At 39.9% G+C, this 22,737-nt stretch overlaps 1 protein-coding gene across 2 annotated transcripts; it reads left to right on the top strand.

Moving 5' to 3' along the window:
• Nucleotides 1-1,035: 1,035 nt before the first annotated feature.
• On the top strand, nucleotides 1,036-21,054 carry mbtps2 (membrane-bound transcription factor peptidase, site 2). 2 transcript variants are annotated; one of them, XM_030756005.1, is made up of 11 exons: nucleotides 1,036-1,100; nucleotides 2,767-2,915; nucleotides 4,549-4,687; nucleotides 5,376-5,479; nucleotides 8,139-8,266; nucleotides 13,036-13,154; nucleotides 14,718-14,898; nucleotides 15,841-15,947; nucleotides 17,924-18,122; nucleotides 18,415-18,490; nucleotides 20,145-21,053. In XM_030756005.1, exons 2-11 carry the CDS (start codon nucleotides 2,821-2,823, stop codon nucleotides 20,365-20,367), a joined length of 1,371 nt encoding a protein of 456 aa, XP_030611865.1. In that variant the 5' UTR covers nucleotides 1,036-1,100; nucleotides 2,767-2,820; the 3' UTR covers nucleotides 20,368-21,053. The 2 variants fall into 2 exon arrangements, with proteins under 2 accessions (XP_030611865.1, XP_030611864.1); XM_030756004.1 differs by lacking the exon at nucleotides 1,036-1,100 and adding an exon at nucleotides 1,300-1,374 and having other exon boundaries at nucleotides 20,145-21,054.
• The last annotated feature ends 1,683 nt before the right edge of the window (nucleotides 21,055-22,737 follow it).

Below are 22,737 nucleotides of genomic sequence, written 5' to 3'. Positions count from 1 at the left end.
CTTGAGGGGTTTGATTGTACCCAAATAGGCCGTATTAAGCTGCAGCCGCGTGTCCTCATGTAGCTTTAATAAAACATTTATACTGACAGGCTGAAGGCTGTGTACATACTGGTGTGAAGTGCAGCAACGTGCTGGCTTTTATCCACAAGTAGTTTTATGTTCCCTTGGTCACATTTATGGCTTAATGAGTCAGACTGGGAGCTCATTTTCTTGTTGCGCCAATCCACATTTATTGGTTTCATTTTAGCCCCCCCCCCTCCCGACCTTTTGAGAGGACGAAATCTAATACCCCAAAACAAACTCATTTTTTGGGCTCGCAGCTGAGCCAGTTCATTATGCAGCACTCTGTTTTTAGGGTTACAGCTATTTTCAGGTGCATGTCAAGCTGTCTGTGAATTAGGCAGAAAGACAAACTGCAAAAGCAAAATGACCAGAAGAAAGTAATTTATTTAACTCACAGCAGGAAAAAAAAAAAAAAACATGACAGTGAAATGCATTATTTGTCTTTTAAAACACCTTTGGGCACACAAAACTTAAACACACACACACACACACATCCTCAAAGTTTGACACACTGTTTATTTGTGTGTTTTTGTATGGAAAACCAAATAAATGTTAAGTTAAAGTTAAAAAAATTTGATTTTAAACTATATTAGAAGCATGAAGAGAATATGATAAAGCAGACAAATATTAAAGCAGACAAATATTAAGTACTGCTTTAAAAATATTAATAGCCACAGTTTTTGGAGGCAGAATATTGCGCTGGATTTGAATGTATAGTAAGATCAAATTGGGACAAATCACTCTGAATTGGGGATATGGCTTTTTTGTTGACCTCAAAACATTTTTGTGTCATTTATTTAATTTATCTTTATCTGTAAGTATTACATTTTTATTTTTAATTTACGTTTATTACTTAAATTTATTTTTAAATTTATCCAAATGCTTTATATTTTTGTCATAAATATAATATTTGTGTTTTTATTTTTTTAAATATCTTTTAAAAGGTACTCGAAATGAAAAGTGAGGTTCTTGAACGCTTGGTGGCGCAATAAGTACAGGAACAAAATGCAGTGCAGAAGAAGAAGAGGAAGCCGGAGGTTTGTCGTGCAACGCTGACGCTACTTTCAGTTCGTAGCATCCCTGAAAACAAACCTTTCTCTCGCTTAATATTTCGCGGAAAATGCCGGTATTTTATCGCAGCGTTGAACGCTAATGACCGCGGCCAGCGGCGTGATAAACGGCGGGCAGAGGGCGTGATGCAGGCGGCGTAGTGTGGAGTGCTGTAACGGCTGCACCATGATCCCCGTGTCCCTGTTGGTGTTTGTGATGACAGGCTGGTGTTCCGTCTATCTGGTGGATACGTTGCTCAGGGTGAATATTTGCCTCTGTGTTTTTGTTTTGTTCCTGTCAGCTGACATACGTACATGGATTTCACATTAAGAGCGGTCTCATCTGTGAGCAGTCGTGTAAACAGGCCGCAGCAGCCGCAGTTAGTTACTGAACCACTGGAAATCCCTCTAAACAGCCATTTATTCACGATGCCTTTCCAGGAGTTTAATGTTTAAAGTGAGCAAAAAATGTGTCTATAAAGGCTGTCAGAATAAACTGTTAGTGAGCAGCTGCAGTAGAAACACGGAAATGTAATACAGTAATACAATCCTGGCTTTATAATTCAGGATTTCCATGCATCCTGGAAAACCTTGAAACTTGCAGAGCAGCTTTCCAACCCTTAAAAAGCCCCGGAACGCTGCTTGAATTACAAAACAAACGAACAAGTAAATAAGGATTATCTCTAGGCTACATTTAAACATAGACAGCCAGTTTCCCAGTCATGGATTAAGCATGGTCCTAGACTAAAAGGAAAAAGTCAATGAAGACCACAATAGGAAAAAGTATCTAGTCCAGGATTAGACATAATCACTCTACGGGAAACTGGGCCAGAGAGCCCAAAGGTGCAGCGCAAAATGATGATAAAATGTAAGGGGGAAAAAAAACAAGGAGAAAAGTGTCAATCACAATAAAACAAAACAAGAAATATATAGACGTGGCAGTATTTTGAAGGATGAGTGAGCCAAAAGGGAAATTAATTTTCTGTAATCCATACAGGTTCAAATGTACGCATACACCCCCACTAATATTTGGTTAAATGTCCCCTTGTTGCACCTTGACCATACATTTTTTGGTAGTCAAATATACGCGTACATGTATGTAAACACCAGACAACTGTCTGGTCCAGCAGGTGCAGGAGTGCCAGTGAATAAGGTCTGTAATATAAAACAGGTCCTGGATATTAAGAGGGGCTGTTCAATTAAAATTCATTCAAATTTCACTTATAATTTTGTTTTGGCAGAGAAAACATTTCTGGTGCTTCATTATGTGTTGCAGTATTTCTTTTTTCCCAGCACCACCTCTTCCTTTACCTTTTCCCCCCAGATGTAGTTTACATGTATTGACTAAACTAAATTTTGAGCAGTGTGCAGATGAGTTAATGAAGACTAAAGCACTTTATCATTACATGCATACCTTTTAAGATCTTAACACTTTGCAACTTTTATAAATTTAGAGATAAATAGTGTAAAAAATCTGGCTATTTTCATATGCAGAACATTTTTTTTTTTTTTTTTAATTTTAGCTATTTGAAGCCTGTGCATTGTAAATGTGTGGACACTGAAAAAGTAAATCCCATTTTATTGTATAACTCAGTTTTGACATATTTTCTATCTGTGGACACACTCGTGCGCTGACTTTGTCTCCGCCCTGCAGTCGTCTGTGACACACCGGATCAGCTACGAGTCGTGGCTCGCCAGTCGAGGCCTAATGCTGTCTCCGTTTCATGTGAGATGGCAAACCACCATGTTCAACCGACTGTTTGCGTACTGCGCCCGCATCAACCCCCGGGCCCTCTACATGTGGTATGGACATCTCTGTAATAACTTATAATCAACTGTCCCTGTAGTCTTTAGTGTAGTGGAATTCATATCTAAAGGGTTACAAATGTATCCAATGATTTGATTCAAATGCTAGTGGAAAAATGGGACATCTGGACTTCCTGTGCATTTCAAATAAAACAAGTCCCCCCCCCTTTCTTCTGAATAAACAGAAGAACCTCCTCCTCTTTTACATTTTCACTTTTTCACTATCACTTGAATGCAGCTTACATTTGTGAATCTGCGCATCAGGCGATCTGAGCACGCGTATTTAATGAACTGTAAGTGAGCAAAAGGATTTCACAAATATTTTTAGATCTTTCCAAACTCAGGTAAGTGAAAATGATCAAATTTGTAACCTGAACTTTAAAATGTGGGTAAATTGTCTTTATTTAGTCCGATTTTGATATATGCATTTGTAAAATAGTTTTATTACACGTGTTCAGATTTCTTTGGTGTCGATCGGCGCACATTTGTGAGTACTCAGTTTACACACAAATCATTGTACACATTTGTAAATCTTATCATAAACATTTGTGAACCGTCAGTGAGGACTGAGATCGCCCGGCTCAACGTCTGCCCCGTGTTCAATTCTTTTGAGACTAATTTCACTCCATAAACCTTCTTCACCCACACGTTCACATTCCTGCTTCCTGCCGCTTCAGTTACAGTAAAATTAAGTGCAAAAGGGTTTGCCTAAAAGCTTTCCTCACCCTCCCGTTTCCATTATAACTGCATTTGGCTACTTAGTAGCATTTCTGGAAATGTCATTTCTGCACTGAAGACATTCAGAGAAGCTGTTTACTCGCTTTTGCTTGTCTTAAATTTGGTTCCTCTGTGGAAGAAAAGGAAACTCCAGAAGATTACATGTTAATTGTCAGCTTGACAGTCTGACAATCTGGAAGAATTTAGTAAATAATAATTTAATAATGAAGACAAATTTCCTTCTGCAGTTCTCTCCTTTCCTTCTAACCCCCCCAAATGAATTAGATATGCAGCCTATGTGCTCAAAGTAAGTCGATTTTTGGCTTTACCAATTAAGTAAGTAAGTAACATTTATGTAAAGCTCCTTTTGATTGATCTGGGCTGACGTGCCACCTTTGATCAGTAGGCCTCAGAGAGCTCCATACGAATGTAAAAGCTGACTAATATAGAGAAGTGAAGAGCTCTGAAAGTGATCACCAGAATTTTGATTTGAATCCTAAATTTTATGGGAAGCCAGTGTGATGGGCCAGGACAGTTTAGAGGACCGGATGAGAAGTCATTCTGGACTGTTTGTAGGCGATCCAGGGATGATTTGGTCTGGATTGTAGGATTTAAACGCTACTCTCCAAGATGAAGGTCCTTTGCTTAACTCCACCTGTGACTGGCCAAAGTGTCCCATCTGTTCCCTTGCAGACCACTTAAAATTATTTCCGGTACTGACTATTTCTAGTAGTCTTTATATGAAATGACTGTGTGGCATTTCTGAGAGTTCCTCATTTACAGGTGTTTTTTTTTTCTCAGCACTAATAACTTTAACAAGCTTTAATTTAGTTTTATCACATCCATTACGGCTCATAAAGTACAGTAAAATTGCACTTGTTGAAATAATTCCCATCCCATTTGTGTTTCCCAGGTTCAGCAGTGGTCTGGTGTTTGGTATCGCTGCCATGCTGGGCTCAGTGGTGCTGCTCATAAGGACGCTGCAGCAGACAGTCACTCAAATGACCACAGACAACCCACGGATCGGAGGTCAGCAGGCCCTGCAGGTGGTGGTAGGTGGATCTAATGAGATTTTATGAACGAGGTACATCAGCTGAATGAAAACTTCAGATACTCAGCAGATTTAAATCTGTGAGGGTTTGTGTCTCTTTTCTGTGTGTAACCGGAGAAAAATGCCCTTCAAAGTTCATTATAAGTGTGTGAAATTCAGATGGTTCCTACCGTGAAAAAAGAGAGGAGCGCTTTTTCCTGTTCACTTTTTATTCATTATGGTGTCAAATAGCTGTGCTTTAATGTGAGCACTATCCCCAGTGGAGCTCTGTAGGTGATTCATGGGACGCTATTAGCAGGCCATTTATATCCAAGAATTCATCCTGGAGCAGCAAAAAAAAAAAATCTCAATACAGCCAGCAGGAGAATAAAATGCAGTCCACACAGAAAACCACGTTTCAGCAAAACACAAAGCAATTAATATGAAGGAGGAAGCAAAACATTTGAATGTGGTGATACAAATGAGCGGTTTTATTTGCCAAATGTGCAGGTCAAGATATTACACTGTGGTTCAATTGGATCTCCTTTTTTTAGGATCAAACTACCCATAAATACTGATTATCATTATTTTTTTTTTAAACTCTGGGAATGCCTGTTTTATGTTCCTGTTGTGCTTCTACAGTATCTCAGTCAAAGCTTCTTTTTTTTTTTGTGTGTGTGTGTGTGTGTGTGTCTCCGGTGTGCCTTTAGGTCCCCGGTATCAATCTGCCCACCAGCCACCTGGCCTACTTTTTCATCGCCCTGCTGCTCAGTGGAGTTATACATGAGCTCGGCCACGCTGTGGCAGCACTGAGGTAATAACCACACCTTAATACAGTGTGTCAACATAACATCCACATTTTTGGCCTATATTTGAATCCTGAAAGGTGAAGCTATGCAAATCAAAGTATGAAAAGTAAGTTTACAAGTCTATTACAAAGAAGACATTGTAAATGTATGTTTGGCTGTTAATTTTATTTCAAAATTTTTAGAAATCTGTCCTGAGAACATCAAATATGTGGAGCGTCAGCCATCTGCCATGATAGAGAGACCACAAATAACACTACAGGGCACAAACCAGAGAAAGTAGACTAAATTTAATGACCTGTAATAGTAGCACAAAAGGAAGGGGGAGTGCCCACAGCAGCCCAAAGCCTCTTAACAGCATAACTAAAGGATGGTTCAGGGTCACATGATCCAGCCTTAAGCATAAAGCGCTATAAAAAAGGAAAGTCTGAGGTCCGATTTTAAAAGTAGAAAGGATGTCTGTCTCCTGAACCCAAACTGGGAGCTGGTTCCACAGGAGCAGAGCCTGATGGATAATCTCACATGGATAAAGTTATAGATGGGACAATCTGCCTGCAGACATGAGTCGAATCCAGTCCCGTCACTTTTTATTCTGTTTTAAGTAAAACGTGTTTCTGCTACTTTTGTTATTTAAATGTGAGCTCAAAACACACCAGCTTGATGATAAAAGTGGAGTGGCTTAATCTTTTATTTTCTCCATATTTATATAGACGATCGGATAAGGTACATTAACAGTGCAGTGAAAATTACATCTGCTTTTTGTGTTGATTTCATGCTTTGATCTCAAAGTCAAAAACACGTAGTTGCTGAGGATTTCCTTTACTTGGGGATTGTGTCACACGCTCAAAATCACTTCAATGCATTCCTGATTTTTATTGAATGGTGCATTTGTTCAGATTACAATTAATGATGAGACAGATTATGTAAATAAGCTAATGAATTAGTGTGCACCACACATGGTCACGATGAGGTGACCCTTCTGAAGTGCTGCCATCATGTTATTTTGCACAAAGCCGCCAATTTAAGACAAGTGCTTTTTAACTGAAGAGCTCTCACTGACTTCTTTCATCTGGATGGAGGAAAGCAGTCTTAGAGACTGTGATTAACCTTGATGGAGCAGGGTTGTGATTATTTTAATATGGGATGCAACTTGTGTCCAGATAAACACGAAGGCATCAGGGGGCCTGGCTTCCAGCACAGGGGTGTGCATTTATGACAGGTAATATTGCAAATAACTTAACATTTTAAAAATATTATTTGCATCCATAAACTATCAAATATGGCTTTTATTTTAGTAGTTTGGCCATTAGTATCTTTATTCAGACAAACAGTAGTTTAGGGGAGCCACGCTAAAGGTCCACATCTGGACCTGAACTTACCCCAGCTGTCACTGTTGTTTGCCTCAGGGCACACCAGTGTACCTTGGCTCTGCACACTGTGCTTTAGGGTCCATTTTAATTCAAATAACCACATAATCTGCCAAATCTATGTCCATAAAGTCATTAGGAAAGTGTTTATTGAGGTCATATATCCAGTGAGCACCAGGATAGATTTCCCGTAGTCTCCCATGCAATCTGACTTCTTACTGGAACCATTTGTCGCCCCCTGCTGGCCGTGAGGTAGTATTAATGTAGTTCCACATTGACTTAACCTTCAGACCCTTGCTATGTGTTTACTGAGTTCATTAGCAACACACAGCCCAGTTTGATTTCACATGGGCTGTGGTAATCACCCTTTTATTGAGGGAAACCATTCCATGGGATTTCACGTATATGCCCCTGAATCCCCTAATCACAAGCCTTCAAAAAGAAATGACACGGTCTTATTGTGTGACTAGCATCAGAAAGTGGCCCACTCCATCCTTTCAGCCCTTGGCAGTGTGTATTAAGTTCGCCATTTGTTAGATTTACATTTGCTCATATCTTTCATTCACTGTGCTCAAACCTGAAACCGCCCAGCTTTTCAATCGTGGGAGCATCAGGTGCTTTTGTTTTGGAACGGGAGATAACGTCAGAGGATCGGCATAAACTTGTTAACTTAGCGAGAGAGTTCACCCTCTCAGGTAAATTCAAGGACCAAAAATTGGCTGACTTTAAGTCTTCAGTCTCCTGCTCTGAGACCTTTTGTAGCCTGAAACAAAGACCGAGCATTTGACTCTGGGGGAAAATTAAAGAAGAGAGACACCGACTGTTATGCTGTGAGCGCTTTGTTGAATGGCACTGACTTGTGTGTTGCTTGCTATGAGACTATGAGGCTGGCTGGCACGCTGACAATTGCCAGCAAGCATTACAGGGCGGGACCAGTAAAACCACTGCATAATGCCCTGTATATGTAAAGAAATACAGGCACTCATGTATTGAATCATCTAACACATGACTGACAGTCTGAGGTGGCTTAAAAATAAACAGATAAAATAAGTACAGATTAAACAGTCTGCCTTGTATTTTCCACTTTCTGGCAGTCTGCAAAGCAATGTTTCTACCATAGCTGAGAGAACGTGTCAGCATGGCTCCTTGTCTTGTAGGTCATGATTAGAATCCAAAAAAATGATGCCCTCCTTCATCTTCCTTCTTTTCTGGCACACAGGCCATATGTTTGACACTTTCATGAAGTCTGTTTCCCTTTGAAATCTGTTGTTAGTGTTTTTCTTTTCTGTCCCCCGTGCAGGGAGCAAGTGCGAGTGAACGGATTTGGGATGTTTGTGTTCGTAGTGTATCCTGGTGCATTTGTGGACCTCTTCACCACACACCTCACCCTCATATCACCTACTCAGCAGCTCCGCATCTTCTGTGCCGGTAAGACTTTTTTATCCTGAGATGTGCTGTTGGCTCCTTACGGCAGCCTGATTGTTTTGCCAGCTATTAATCACAATTATTACAAGCACGTTGTTTTGCCAGCAAAGGTCACTCTGAGGAGTTTATTACTGAGCAGCAGACAGCTGCATCTCATCAAATCATTTCACTCTGCAATTAAGAAAATTAGAGCTTAATGAATTGATTGGTAAGCTGGCAGTCATTCACGCATGAATGTGACTGATGTCTGCCATCATCAGAGGGAGCTGCTTAAAGCCTGAGTGTTTTCTGTGTGGGGTCTGGTTTAGAAGAAAAGTGCAGTTTCATTAGAAAGCAGTCAGTTTGGAAAATTCCTATACTGTGAGAATTTATAGCACAGGCAAAGTCTGAGTTTTTGGCATGCAGAAGGAAGATGATGTCACCTGTGTTCACATTTAATCTATTAATGTGCACTTGTTAAGGCCTCAGTCATACAGGTCTAGAAATTGATTGCTAAAGCCACAGCGACGCACGCCTAGAGACCAGTCAGTGGTAACCATTAGTTTGGTTGGTGAGTGGTTGCTGCTGTTGCTAGGTGAAGTAGGTCACAAACAGGCATACAATCGGTAGCAGATTACCGTGTTTGCCTGTAGTTTGTGTGGAAGATGGAGATTTGTCTGCAAACACTTTGCCAACTACTTGCTAAATAATCGCAAAAATGTTAGTGTTTGCAGGCAATTTGGCATCTTCTCTACAAACAGCAAGCAATCTGTGAGCAACTGCATACCTGTGACAAATTTCACCTAACAGCAGCAAGCAACCTCCAGGAACCAATCGTCCACTCGGTCGGTGTCTAAGTCTGGGTTACTGAGGCCTAAGGTGTCACACTCCCACCACCATAATGCAACCTGTGGCCCCAAGACAAAAAGCAGAACAGCCACAGGCAGTACAAAAGATGAATGATGTCACTCACTGGTTAGTGAAGTCCCGTTACGAAGCCTGTTCAGTGCTCGATGGGATGAGTGAGTTCTGAATGTGAACCTGCACACTCACTGAGTGGACCCTGAATAATCCTCCTTTCCTTACAATTACCAAAAATTGCAAATTGAGCTTCATGTTTTATTGAATGTGAACTAAAACTTGGAGTGTGTTTGGGATCATTGTTATGCTGAAAATCATGTTCAATTTATTTTTGTGGTGTTTTGAGGTTTATTTATTTGTTATGGAATGGAGCGGTGCTGGTTCAAACTGTCACTTTGAGTTTTGTCCACGCTGATGCCTGCTGAGCCGAGTCTTGTGCCAACTTGCCAATGTAGCATGCTAATGCTAATTTATGCTAATATGATGGTTTTTATGTCAGTTTTCATTGGTTTACTGTTGTGGTGAACATTATAACATAGAGTGCTGTGCAAAAATGCCCCCCCCCAGCCCCCCCACCATTTCTTTATGTTTTGCTGGGAAAGCGGAAAATAAGCGCAGTGATTTATTGAAATGTGCATACATGGAAATGCAGTATATAAAGCAAAAACAGAGTTTGTGCAGTTCTAACAAGCTTTAAAGTCAATATTTGTTTTGACCATCTTTATTCTCAGCACAGCATGAACCTCTCTTAGGCAGCTTTCTTGTTATTTCTTTAAGCAGTCTACAGAAACAGTTGTCCAGGCTTCATGAAGGACATTCAAAGCAGACACTCACTCTTGGACCTCTGTCCTGACCTCCTCTGAACATACTGATGGCGATTTGGGTTCATGTCACCGTAACACCTGTTGCCTCTGATTTTCAGTCTACTTCTTGTGTAATCTTTTCATTTGTTGCTTTGTGACTGCCAGCCTTCCACTGAGACCATTTCTAATGAACAGTACATGTGTCAACCTTTTCGTGCTTGAATGATTCATAGTTCAGTGTTAAGTGGCTTATGAAGAAAAAACCAAAAACTGGTCAGGTACAAGGACTGGACTGAAAATGAGCCAAAGAAAAAAAATAGAAAGATCTTCAGGAATCCTGGAGAACTTATTGCTCAAGACCTCTTTAAAATTTACAAGAAATTCTGGCTCCTTGAAAGCAAGGTGACTCAAGACTTTTGCACAGTACTGTACATGTGTAAAAGATTTGTCCATACAAAGTTATGGCAAGTGATTATTAAAAGTTAGGACCTTTTGTATAGCACATTTAAATGCTTAGGTTTGTAAAATGATGATATCAGTGGATAATAGTTGATTCTATAGTTTATTCTATAGTTGGTCGAGTTGGAAGCAGTTATTCTATGTTCTGTCAGGCCCTTTAATATGAAAATCCCAACCTCTTTATCCTAATGAAAGCATTTCTGAATATAATGAAGGAAAATGAGAGGAGGAGGCTGCATTGGGAATATTATTCCCTTAGAAAATAATTAGAACAGAAATTTAAAAAGGTTGTGATATTCTTCCTGATTTGTCATATTTCTTTACTTTTATGACTCAAAGACTAAAATTACTTGAAAAGTTTTTGCAGTCGTTTGTTGTAGATGGAGGACGTGGAGTAAAAGTGCAAAAGTAGCACGAAACAGGGGCACTCAGGTAAAATATGAACTCTAAAAAAAGAGGCATTCTTTAATCCACAACAAGCAAAAGATATGAATAATTTTTCCAGCCTTGGAAATGCCAAGGTGGTTTGGTCGAGGGTGGGCGCCAGGCAGATGATGACTGGATTTCTCTTTGCTGTTTGTGGCCTTTAGGGGGCAGTGACGAGCTGCTGTAAAGCCATCTATATCTTTACCTATCAAGTGAAAAAATTCCTCCAGGCTTTGCTGAGAAGAAAATAACTTGGTGGGGACTCCAGATGCAAAACTGAGACGTTCAGTCAGATCACGTGAAATACCATAGAGAGATGCTGCTCCCACCGGGAGGGTGGTGACGTAATAGCGTGCTGTGTTTATTTTTTTGCTCTTCCCGTCCACAGTGGAGATTACCCTGCGTGCAAGTGGGGTTGTCAGACATAACATGTTTGTTATTTATTCCTGCAGAGATAGGTGATGCAACTTTAATAGTTTGTTTACTGCATATATCAATATTTGAAATACATTGCGTGCACCCTTTTTTTTTTGTTTTAAATTCTAATGTACTTTATTTAAGATGTCATGCCCAGCATTGTGTATATTTTTCCAACTGTACATTAAAAAGCATTTCTTCTCCCACGATTTTTCTCAAAATACCACGTTACCCTCTGCTTTTAAGCTTCCCCTAACCAGAGAGTAAGTCCGTGTCTTTGTTGTTGTCACCATGTTTGAGTGATACTGTTGAGTGCTTTGACCTCATGAGGCCATGAGAGGTTTCCTCCCGTGGTTTTTGGGAGACTGGCTTAGTCCTCTTGCATAATTAAGATGGTATAGACGGCTATTTTTAGTGAGCAGTGGTTACTGTTGTGCCACGACATCCTACAGCCAGAATATGTGGAGAACATGCAGGTGGTCATTACAGCAGCAGCAAGACTTTACCATACAATCCTAGTGTCATGGCAGATGTTTTCGTAGCTTTTCAGGAATAAACGACTTTTTTTGTCCAGAAAATGATGTGCAGACTAGATAAGCAGGAAATTAGTATGACTTTTTATATTTAGAGTTCTTCCTTTCATATGTAGGTCGCAGAGAAAACTTCATTAGCCAGTCTTTTTAGTGCAAAGTCATTTTGTAAGAAAATAAAATGGCTTTAAGTTTGTAATATTCTCTGTGTTTCTTATAAAGGTGGTCTGTTATCCTCATTTCCAACTGTGTATTTTTATTCTTGTGTTCTGTTAGTGGTATTTCAAGATTAGTAGATCAGAAATAATCCTTATCGTTCCCTATCAGTTCATCAGCTGTCTGAAACAAGCTGTGAAGCTTGCTCCCCAATTTTTGTGTAATTTGCTGGCTATTACAAACAGAAGGTTTGGTGGGATTTCTGTGCACTCAGCAACAGCTATGATGACCACATTAGGCATATCCCCTCTCAGTGACATCATTGAGAGTCAAAAGTATGAAGGGAAAAAAAAAAAAGTCTGAATTTAAGTATGTGGAGGGCATGGCTCAGAGATTACTTCTATATATGCTGACCTAAATATTTGAACCCTTGATCAAGCAAATTCAAGCAATTTTCAGACTTTTTTAAAAACGTGAACCTGGATAAGAATTTAATTAAGATAAAACAGTAATTGATTATAAAAAAAATACAATCGCTCATTGCTCTGTAAAAGGGCAAGTTCACAATTTTTCAAGGCAGTTTAGCACATAAACACAGCAAGAAAATTTAACATTGGGAGATTTCCACTTGATTTGATTTATGAGGATTGATTACAGCAGCAGCTGGCTGGAAAATGTGTGAACCTGACTTTTAACTGGGGGTGGCACTATCCAGCTTTTTCCTGTTGCAATTCGATACCGACAATTTGGCTTTTGGGATCTGCTGATCCCGAATACCAATCCAATGCAAGTGTCAAATTTATAATCCATATCCCTCACTGTGAGGAAGAGACTGGGAATCATTCTTTGATGTGTAAGAAAACATCAGGCTCGACTTAAACAGCCAGTCTCTGACAAGACAAGAGTGAAGGTAAATGAGTTATCGGATCTTTCCAGTCATGTCAGCTCACTTTGACCACAGTTTGCAGTCAAGTAAAAATAAATAAATAAATAAAAACTTTTGCAAACAGACAAACTGAAGCTGTTGGTGTAGCAGCACAAAATACCCCCAAACTGTCAACATCCTGCTGTTAGCTTCTTTGGTGCAAATGAAGCTAAAAATGTGAACAATAAAAGTATATTTTGTGTCTTCTCTTTCCAGGCGTGTGGCACAACTTTGTTCTGTGTGTGGCAGCATTAGCCTTCCTCTTCCTGCTGCCTGTCCTTCTGTTTCCCATGTACTCCACCGGAGCCGGGGCGCTGGTCACAGAGGTTGTGCAGGTCAGCGCCTCAGCTTGGATTAACTTTCATGTATCAGATAAAGGAGTCGGTCAACATGATGGCAAATACAGTTTACTGAAAGTTACATGTCATAGCTATACACTAATTAATCTTGGCTTACCTTAGCTCAGGGGTCTTCAACTCCAGGCCTCGTGGCCCAGTGTCCTGCAGGTTTTAGATGTGTCTCTGCTTCAACACACCTGAGTCAAATATAGAAGTCATTAGCAGGACTCTGGAGAACTTGGCTGCATACTGAGGAGGTAATTCAGCCATTTGATTCGGGTGTGTTGGATCAGGGACGCATCTAAAACCTGCAGGACACCAGCTCTCGAGGCCTGGAGTTGAAGACCCCTGGCGTAGCTGAAAGGATAGACTTAGAGGGAATAACTGACCTACCTCTGTCCAAAATTATGTACCGGGATGAAGCCTGTAAGTCACAAACCCACTGACCAAGACCAATTATTTAGTTTATTTAATAGAAAAAAAGATGGATTAATTCTAAGTTTATTGCCATAAACTTAGAATTAATCTATTAAAAATGCATACGAATGTGCCCCAGTTTGTGAAAGCTGCCATGTTGCCCCGCAGTCTTGAATACAGTGGCCAAGATGTGGCTATAGCCCAGCCACAAACGTATTATGCCAAAGGCAGTGGAGAAGAGAACTTGCATGCATTTGTGTCCAGTGGGGACAAATTTTAATTCATGTCTGCGCCTTCAGATTCAAGATATGAAGGATCTTATTTATGCTTTATCATCCGAGAAAGAGTCCCGTTCTCCTCACCTCAAGTCTCATCTTGTGAACTTTAACACTTTAACGCACACAAACATGCATAAACATGCTTATTTATTACAATATTGTCGCAATTACTTATTGTCATGTGACCCTCCCATCTGCAGACAGCTTATAATGAGCCAGCTTGTTATAAGCCAACTTTATGCCAGCTAAAGTTAGGCTTGAGTGTCCTAAAAATCACACTTTCCCATTGATATACAGTTTGATTACATCACATCACATGAGTTTATTCCTGAAGTTTTCCAGTGTAACAATGTTAAAAAGAAAGTTTTGCAAACTCCGGCTAACTGAGGCTAACGGCAGCAAAAACAGCAGCACTTACGGACAGAAAAAGTTCAGGATGCCCTCAACAGCTCACCTCAGAAGTGAGGTTCACTGAGTCATCGACTCGTATTGGACTCCCCAAAGGATACTAAATGATAATAGCTAGCACCGCAATAGTATGTTCACTACGTGCTACATTACCACCAGATTCCCTTCCTCAGGCTGTGTGACTAATGAGCTCGTCCTCCACACGTTATGCACAATAAATATATTTTTTTATTTTTATGACTTAATTATTTATTAATTCATTAATATATTTATGCTGCAGCAGTGCAGTCACAGTTGGTGACTGTTGCTCAAGAGATTGTTGTATTTGTCAGTCCGTGTCCCCTCCCAGAGTTCCCCAGCTATTGCAAGCTTGCAGGATTGACGCCATCGAATTTCACTTCTGTGACCTTTTGCCCATTTGAAACAAGATTTATGTCTGCATGTGTCTTTGGTCCAGGGCTCTGCAGCTGACGGTCCCAGGGGTCTGTCAGTCAGGGACATTGTGACGGGGTTGGAGGACTGTCCCGTCAGGGGAGTGGAGGACTGGACCAACTGCCTGTCTCACCTCTCTCACACACCACAGACAGGATACTGTGTCCCCGTCGCTAGCCTGCAGCCCAGCTGGGCTCATGGACGAGGTGGGTGAGGAGTTTGTGCAGTGAGGCCACTTGACTGCTCTATCAAGACATAAGCAAGCTCTATTAATTCTTAGTTTTGTATGTATGCCTCCAATAAAGAGCCAGCTGTGTACCTCTACCTGGAGACTTAACTGTATTGAGTCATAATCGCTTCATAAATTAAGGCCTTTCAAAAAGCAGCTATTTAATTGCTTTATTAATCACTTGCTTTAAACATTAATTGCCTTTGTTTTGTCACCACTCCATTGTTCCACTTAAAGATTAAACGAGGTCAGACCCATAGAGCAGCAACAGGAACTGTGATTGGCCAACTGTCTACTCATGTGGGAGGTAATGGTGTAACATCTGCCCAATCCCAGCTCCTGCTGCTTCTCTGTGGTCTCGAATTTACTCAAGTGGCACATTTGATTTAAGAGCAGATGCCCTTAATGTTAAATTTGTGTTAAAGTCCCATCCTTTTATTGACAAAACAGATTAGTGATCAGTCATTTATGTTGTCCTTTGTCTTATATGAATACAATTTCAAAGTCTTTTGGGTTTTGTTAGATGTTGTAGAAAACAAGCTAAAACAGGTTATTGCTGAGGATTTTGATTATGATACTCTACTCTTTTTACTGTGATATTTTTGCCCTAGTAATTATTGTCAAATTAGATATGCAGAGTCTGTTTTTTGTTTTTTTTTTTTTCTCCCTGAAGCACACCAGATTAATGTGGATTTTACTATGCAGAGTAAAGCTAGTGACCTTTTAAGGAGTCTGCAGGATGTTTTCAGTCATCTAATAAAGGGTGTGATACTCTGTTATTTTATCTAATCATCCATTTCGAGCCGACTGAACTGAACATCAATTTTTAAGTGTGTTTTCAGAGTTGTGGTACATTTTCTGTCTGCTTCTCCCCTCAATTTGTCTTTTTTTTTTTTTTTTTTTTTTTTTTAATTTGTAGCTTTCAAGCGTCTGGATGGAACAATGGACTGCTGCAGCAACAACAGCCTGACAGACCTCTGCTTCTCTTACATTAAGCCCCAGGGCAGGAGCAGCAGAGAGAGAGAGGTGACACACACTCACAGATAGGGGGGGGGGGTATGGGTGGTTTGTCATATGAGCAGGTCTCCAAAACTTTTTCAGTCGGGGATATTTATATTACTTCCTTTGTTCACTTCCTTTTATTTCCATGTGTGAGTTTCCATGAGTTTTCCGCTGCAGTGCTGTGCAAAGGTTTGACACTGTCGAAGTAAAGTTAGGACTGTTATCAGCATTTACTGTGAGCACACTTTGTCCAGTTCTTCTTGTCACCATAATATTTTCATGAGTAGCCATGGTTTTTATGCTGCCTCTGTTACTCTTTGTTCTTCTTGCAGCTAAAGATAATTGTGTGTGTACGTTACATGCTGAAGTAGCCCAAAGCTGGTTTTGTGACCACTGTCCAGACAGTGAGATTGAAATTCATGTTTTTCTAAAGTCCTTCTTGTCTGCTTGACTGTCACTTTCCTTGAGTGTCGTCACCTCACCCACCCACAGCTCTTTGTGCACTGATGTGCCAGCAAATGCCACTCACAGCGCAGTAGTTAAGGCTTATTCTTGTCTTGTGTGCTTACCTCTACAGTAAATTATCCTGTACACCAACAGAGCTATGTCAGGACTTGTTTCTGACGCACACTGGGCCTTTGGAGGGTGATTGCACATTTAGGTGTAATCGCTCTTGAAGCAATGAGTTGGGGTGCTTTATTTCACACAAATACGGGGCATTTTTGACCATTTGATAAGCAAAAAGATCTGTTTTGCTGGAGTAAATGAAACACCAAACACTTGGGCTGTGACTAAAACCTCTTTAGGGGGAGGGCCCAGAAAAACACTCTATGCAGGGAAAACCCCTTTATGCCATCTCGGTTTATGGAGTAACTATTAAGTAAATGAAGGTTTTGTTGGTATTCTTGTGGCTGTGAGGCATTTCCCAACCCCCGTCTGAAGCAAAAAAACATGAACATTATGCCCATATTTTGATATATTTATCTCATAAATTCTGTTTATTTTGAAGCTTCCCACAATGTCAGCTCGTTTTCAGTATGGTTTTATTGTTGCATCATCTCGTCTGCCACTTGCAGCGCTGCCTAAAGAGTAAGATGTTGCTTGCTTTAAAGCGACTTTCCGCGTTAAAAATTTTTGCAGTGTTTCAATAAATACACCTTCAAGGCCTACAGTGTGAACTTAGCCCCTGAGTCTGGCTGTCTGCTTGCAATGAAGAAATTGAGTATTTATGTTTTGGCATCTTTTTTATGATAATTTAAGGTGATTAAAGCTTTGATTTAGGAAGAGATCATTCCCTGACTCTGAATGAACTGTTTTGGGGTAACAGTGCACATAAGCATGATTGGTCCACATAGAGTCTGTGCTACGTTACTTTTTGGAAGTCTGTGGATTTTCCTGTAATTTTTGGCCATTTGTTAGAAATTAAACCCCAGTTTAAAAAAAAAAATTGTAATTGACATCCAGATTCAACAGACCAGGAAATGTTTTTCCAGCCTTCTGTTGTCCATTTTTGGCAAATTCTAGCCTCAATATCTCGACTGACAGGAATGACACCTGGTGTGTTCTTCTGCTGCTGTAGCCCATCTGCTTCCAGGTATGCTCTTCTGCATGCCTTGGTTTTTTTGAGGTACTATTGCCTTCCTGTCAGTTCGAAGCAATCTGGCCATTCTCCTCCGATCTCTCGCATCAAAAAAGCATTTTCACCCCAGGAACTTTCCAGGGAACTATTCTCTCTAAACCCCAGAGATAGCTGTATGGGAATATCCCAGAAGGTCAACTATTTCTGAAATACTCAGACTAACCCATCTGATGCCAATAACCATGCCACATTCAGTCACTTAAATCACCTTTCATTAAAAAGATAACATAAATCAAAAAGGGACAAATGAGCGTGAGAGGAGGAAACAGAAGGTGGCTAACATCAGGAAAAGCTGCATGTATTAACCTAAAACCTGGCTTTCACTTCCCGTGTTTCTTGTGTAATCTTCTTGTGGCTGTAGTACGCCTGTATGCCGGTGCGTAAGATGGTGACGGGAACGCGAGTGTGTCACAGCGACGACGACTGCGCTGCACATTCCAGCGTTGCCAGCGTTTGCGTCACGCCCTCTCTGGAGAACCAGACTCGCTTCATTCGTGTCACACATCCTCCCAACACACACATGCTGTTTGTGGGATATCCTCCACACCTGCAGTATGCAGGTACGTACACTGTTATCTCGCTTCTCTGTTTTGTGGGACATTTCGTTAATTTACATGAAAGTTTGTGATTGTAGGATATAATTAGCTGAAGCAAATGCATGTTTTATAAGTTTTCAGTTTAAAACTTGTAATAAGCAACTCCTTAACTGTAATAATCATGTAATTAGTATTTACAGTGTTCTGTAGACAGAGCACAGGGGTAAAACAGGAAGAGACTGGATGCTCATATTTAAGTTTCATAAAATGTTGAGTGGATCAGACCTCTGTATCTTGTGTTGTCTTTTTCCCACAGTGAGTCTGACTAACTTCGTCCCCCGCTTTGGATTCCTCCACCTGGATCTTCCCGTCTTCCTGGAGACCTTCTGCAAGTATCCTTTCAGGTTTAAGGGATTCCAGTCGCAGTCAAATCATGGATGTATGAAGAGTGAACACATTCTGTCACCTAAAATGATTACAAACAGTGCAACTTTTTAACAGAAAGAGAGTTAAAACAACTCCTAAGCTGAGAGTATGTTGGCTAATAATGAACATCACTTTCCTCTTTTAGAAGGGTTATATAGCATAAAAGTTATGTCTTACTTGATTCTAAATGTATTTTTTTTTTTCTTGAATAAAAGACCCTTTAACATCTAATCAGCACAGTCAAGAGGCCAGATGCACTTCAGGTTTGCCTGAATGCAGCCCTTAATTGCATTGCTGTGCACATTTCTGATTGCAGCTTGATCCTTTTTTTTTTTTTTTAAACATTTTTGTGTCGTTTTCTTTGTCTCTACTTAACAAAGTAGTTATCTTATGGCACTGCTGATTGGTACTCAGATTGATTGAGAATGATTTTTATTTGGGCTGCAAAGAACATGGCCTCATTAAGGTCACCAAGTTTGTTTCAATATGATGATAAAGGCTAAAACTGCATTTCATTAATATGAATTTACCTTTTCATTTGTAACTGGTAGAATGAGCTATTTCTTAAAACACAGCGCTGGTTAAAAGAACAGAATATGTTTTAGGATCGGCCTTTCTTGTGTTCGACAAGAGTGCGCCGTGCCTGTTGGCAGGTCAACCTCGTGTTTGAGGGTTCAAAGACCAGACTTCACAAACCCCTGATAACATCACATTGGCTACTCTCTAAATAAGAACTAATTGATAGTAAATTATTCTAGATAACGTTGTTCCTAGTGATCGCCAATGTTACTTTACACTTTGGCTGCATTAAATTGCAGCTGTTAAGAAGAGGTAACGTTAAAAACAAATATGTAATTAATCTATAATTAATGGTTTAATTTAAATCAACTCGGTTTTATTCATATAGCAGCATATTGCAAGGTACTAGGCAGGAAGAATTCCCTTTTGACAGGAGGAGACCTCTGGCAAAACCAGGCTCAAGAAGGGGCAGTTGTCTACTTCGACCGGTTGGGAGGTTAGGGGAAAGAGAAGGAAGAAAGAAGGAAAATTGAGAAACAGCAAACAGGAAACCACTAATGACATACATATAGGGAGTGTTATGCAGAGAGTGCAGGGGAAGTGCTCAGTACATCATGGCACTTCCCCCAACAGCCTGAATCTATAGCAGCTCAAGGCATGGTTCAGGGCTCCCTGATTCAAGCATTTACCAAAAAGGAAAATTTGAAGCCTAATTTTAATGTCTACTGAACCCAAACTGGGAGCTGGTTTCACAAGAGAGAAGCTGGAGAGCTGAAGGCTCTGCCTTCCATTCTACTTTTAGAAACTCTAGGAACCACCAGTAAGCTTGCACTCTGAAAGTAAAGTGCTCTATTATGATAATGTAGAACTGTGAGGTCTTTAAGATATGATGAAGGAAAATGTCAAGTTGTTATTTTTTTCAGAAATTTAATCAAATTTCTATTTTTGAACTAGTTGTATAGAATGGACTGCTACTGTTTGCTAGCTATAACCTAGCATTTATCTCTGGCCCACAGAAATAAACATCTGTGCTTGTATTGCTCGCTGCTTAAATATTTGCTGATTATTGTGGTTGTTTTCCTGAGCTGTCCTTCCTCTCAGATATGTGGTGTCCCTCTCTGGTGCGTTAGCAGTGGTCAACTCTGTGCCGTGTTTTGCTCTTGATGGTCAGTGGATGCTGAACGCCCTATTGGAGGCCACGTTGGTCAATGTGGTAACAGACCGTCAGAAGCGTGAGTTGATTGGTTTCTTCCTGCTCCTGGCAGGCAGTGCCCTGCTGGCGGCCAATGTGGCGCTAGGCCTGTGGATGGTCACGGCGCGGTAGCCGCAGCGGTTAGCTGACCCCCGGTGGAATGAGAGATGTTGTCTCAGGATGTGTTTGAGACGTGTGGACCATTAAACTGTGAACATACAGGGAACAGACTGCATTGTCCAGCAGCACTGCCCACCTTGTTGAGACGATTGAGTATAACATCACTCTGCCTTTAATGCCCTAACTGGACCGCCAGGGAAAACAACTTTAATCCACCTTGTGGCTGCCATGAATACAAAAGCACACAAACAAATTTAAAAATGCACTTGCTGTAAAGCACTGTCCTATATGACTGTTTACAAAGACTGAACTGATTTTGTGTTTTCCATGAGTTTGATTCCAAAAATATCATATTTTCCTGAGGTCTTGACTGAACCAATCTTTGGACAAAAAGTTTTTAAAGAGCCTTTATTATTTTCTGGTGAATGCATGGTGATATAATAATCTTGAATTCCTTATCACTGTTGAAAAACCTCACTACCTAACATTCATGTTTAATCAAACATGAATTATTTAATTAAATCAAAGGACTCCTTTTCATTTGAGCATATTTAAATGGCATTTGTCCTTTAAATTTATCACTTTTTTGGGCATTGAGGTTGGGAAATTATTATTTGAGCTCTGTAACACCTTTTCTGTATGTACAAGTTTCATTTTCATTATGTTAATTTCAGTGTCTGCCCTATGGTTTTAAAAGTCAATTTGTTGAAATTGTGAAATAAAGACCTAATTTTTTTTCTTCTTTCTTTACATTTTTTTGTCTGTTGTTGTATCTGAGAACACTGTGTCCTTGTTAAAAATATTTTCCTATTATACTAGTTTATACTTCTACTTCATATGCCTTACTTTTATTTATCAATTTGCCATGCAGTGACATGATGCTAAAAGTAATTGATATTTTAACACAAAAACACAATCATTTTGTGTAATATGTAAAGCATTTAACATTAGCTACAATTGATTATGTAAATGGGGAGCATTCTTCATGCATTAAGGTTAATTATGGAGTTCCACAGGGTTCTGTGCTAGGACCAATTTTATTTACATTATACATGCTTCCCTTAGGCAGCATTATCAGAAAGCATTGCATACATTTTCATTGTTATGCAGATAATACTCAGCTTTATCTATGCATGAAGCCAGATGACACATCAATTAAACTACAGGAATGTCTTAAAGACATAAAGGCCTGAATGACCTCTAATTTCCTGCTTCTAAATTCAGATAAAACTAAGGTTATTGTACTCAGCCCCTTATAAACATGGCATTACTTTGGCCTCCAGTAACACTGTGAGGAATCTTGGAGTTATTTTTGACCAGGATGTGTACTTCAGCGCGCATATTGTTCTGCTTTCTCGCATTTGCACAATATATCTAAAATCAGAGACTTCCTGTCTCAGAGTGATGCTGAAAAAGTAGTTCATACATTTATTACTTCTAGGCTCGACTATTGTGATTCATTTTTATCAGGTTGTCCTAAAACCTTCCTGAAAAGCCTTCACTTGATCCAAAATGCAGCGAGAGTACTGACGGACTAGAAAGAGAGAGCATATTTCCCCCATATTGGCTTCTTTTCATTGGCTCCCTGTTAAATCCAGAATAGAATTTAAAATCCTTATTCTCACATACAAAGTCACAGGAAGGGAACAATAACTCAAATAATCACTCATTTGAACCAAAGCACGCAGAAGAGCATCTCTGAAAAGCTCAAATTATCTCAGACTGGTTTCTTGAACATGACAATGAGTTCAATGGCCTCCACAGTCACCAGATCTCAATCCAGTAGACCACATTTGAGATATGGTGGAATTGGAGATTGGCGTCATGAATGTCCATCTGAAAAATCTGCAGCAACTGTGCAATGTGATCATGTCTTTATGGACCAAAATCTCAGGAATGTTTCCAGCAGCATGTTGATTCTGTGTGACAAAGAATTAAGGCAGTTCTGAAGACAAAAAGGACCGAATCTGGTACTAGTAAGGTGAAACCTGAACAAAAAATAATAATAATTTACATATTGTGAAATGATGAGAAACAGTTTAAGATTTGAGCTTAAAACACATGGATAATAAACCTTGATACTTTTACCAATAATGCATGTGTTTTCTTAAGATTTTAATACAGGGCATTCATTCATGTGCAATGAAATATTTTACATAGTGATATTTTTTCTTCTACTTCAGTAGTTTCATTCAGCCAACATGAATACCTCATCAGCAGTGGTAGATAAAGTGCTCAGATGTTTTACCCTAGTAAAAACAGCCATACCACTGTGTAGGAGTCCTCTGCTACAAGTAAAAGTCATGGTTGCTGTGGTTTGTCAGGGTTGCTAAAGGTCATGTGCGCATTGCCTGAACTTTCTCTCGGGAGACTACAGAGCAG

This window comes from Archocentrus centrarchus, chromosome 20 (genome assembly GCF_007364275.1).
Source record: "Archocentrus centrarchus isolate MPI-CPG fArcCen1 chromosome 20, fArcCen1, whole genome shotgun sequence".
NCBI lineage: Eukaryota > Metazoa > Chordata > Actinopteri > Cichliformes > Cichlidae > Archocentrus > Archocentrus centrarchus.
Note: the sequence above shows the minus strand (reverse complement) of the source record. Positions and strands in the feature narration are given on the sequence as shown.

Excerpts from the sequence above, each read along its gene's own strand:
- mbtps2 (XM_030756004.1), top strand. The coding sequence starts at position 1,300 with ATGATCCCCGTGTCCCTGTTGGTGTTTGTGATGACAGGCTGGTGTTCC. Across the intron at positions 1,375-2,766 it reads TGGTGGATACGTTGCTCAGG|TCGTCTGTGACACACCGGAT; the intron begins GTGAATATTTGC and ends TCCGCCCTGCAG. Across the intron at positions 13,155-14,717 it reads TGGTCACAGAGGTTGTGCAG|GGCTCTGCAGCTGACGGTCC; the intron begins GTCAGCGCCTCA and ends TCTTTGGTCCAG.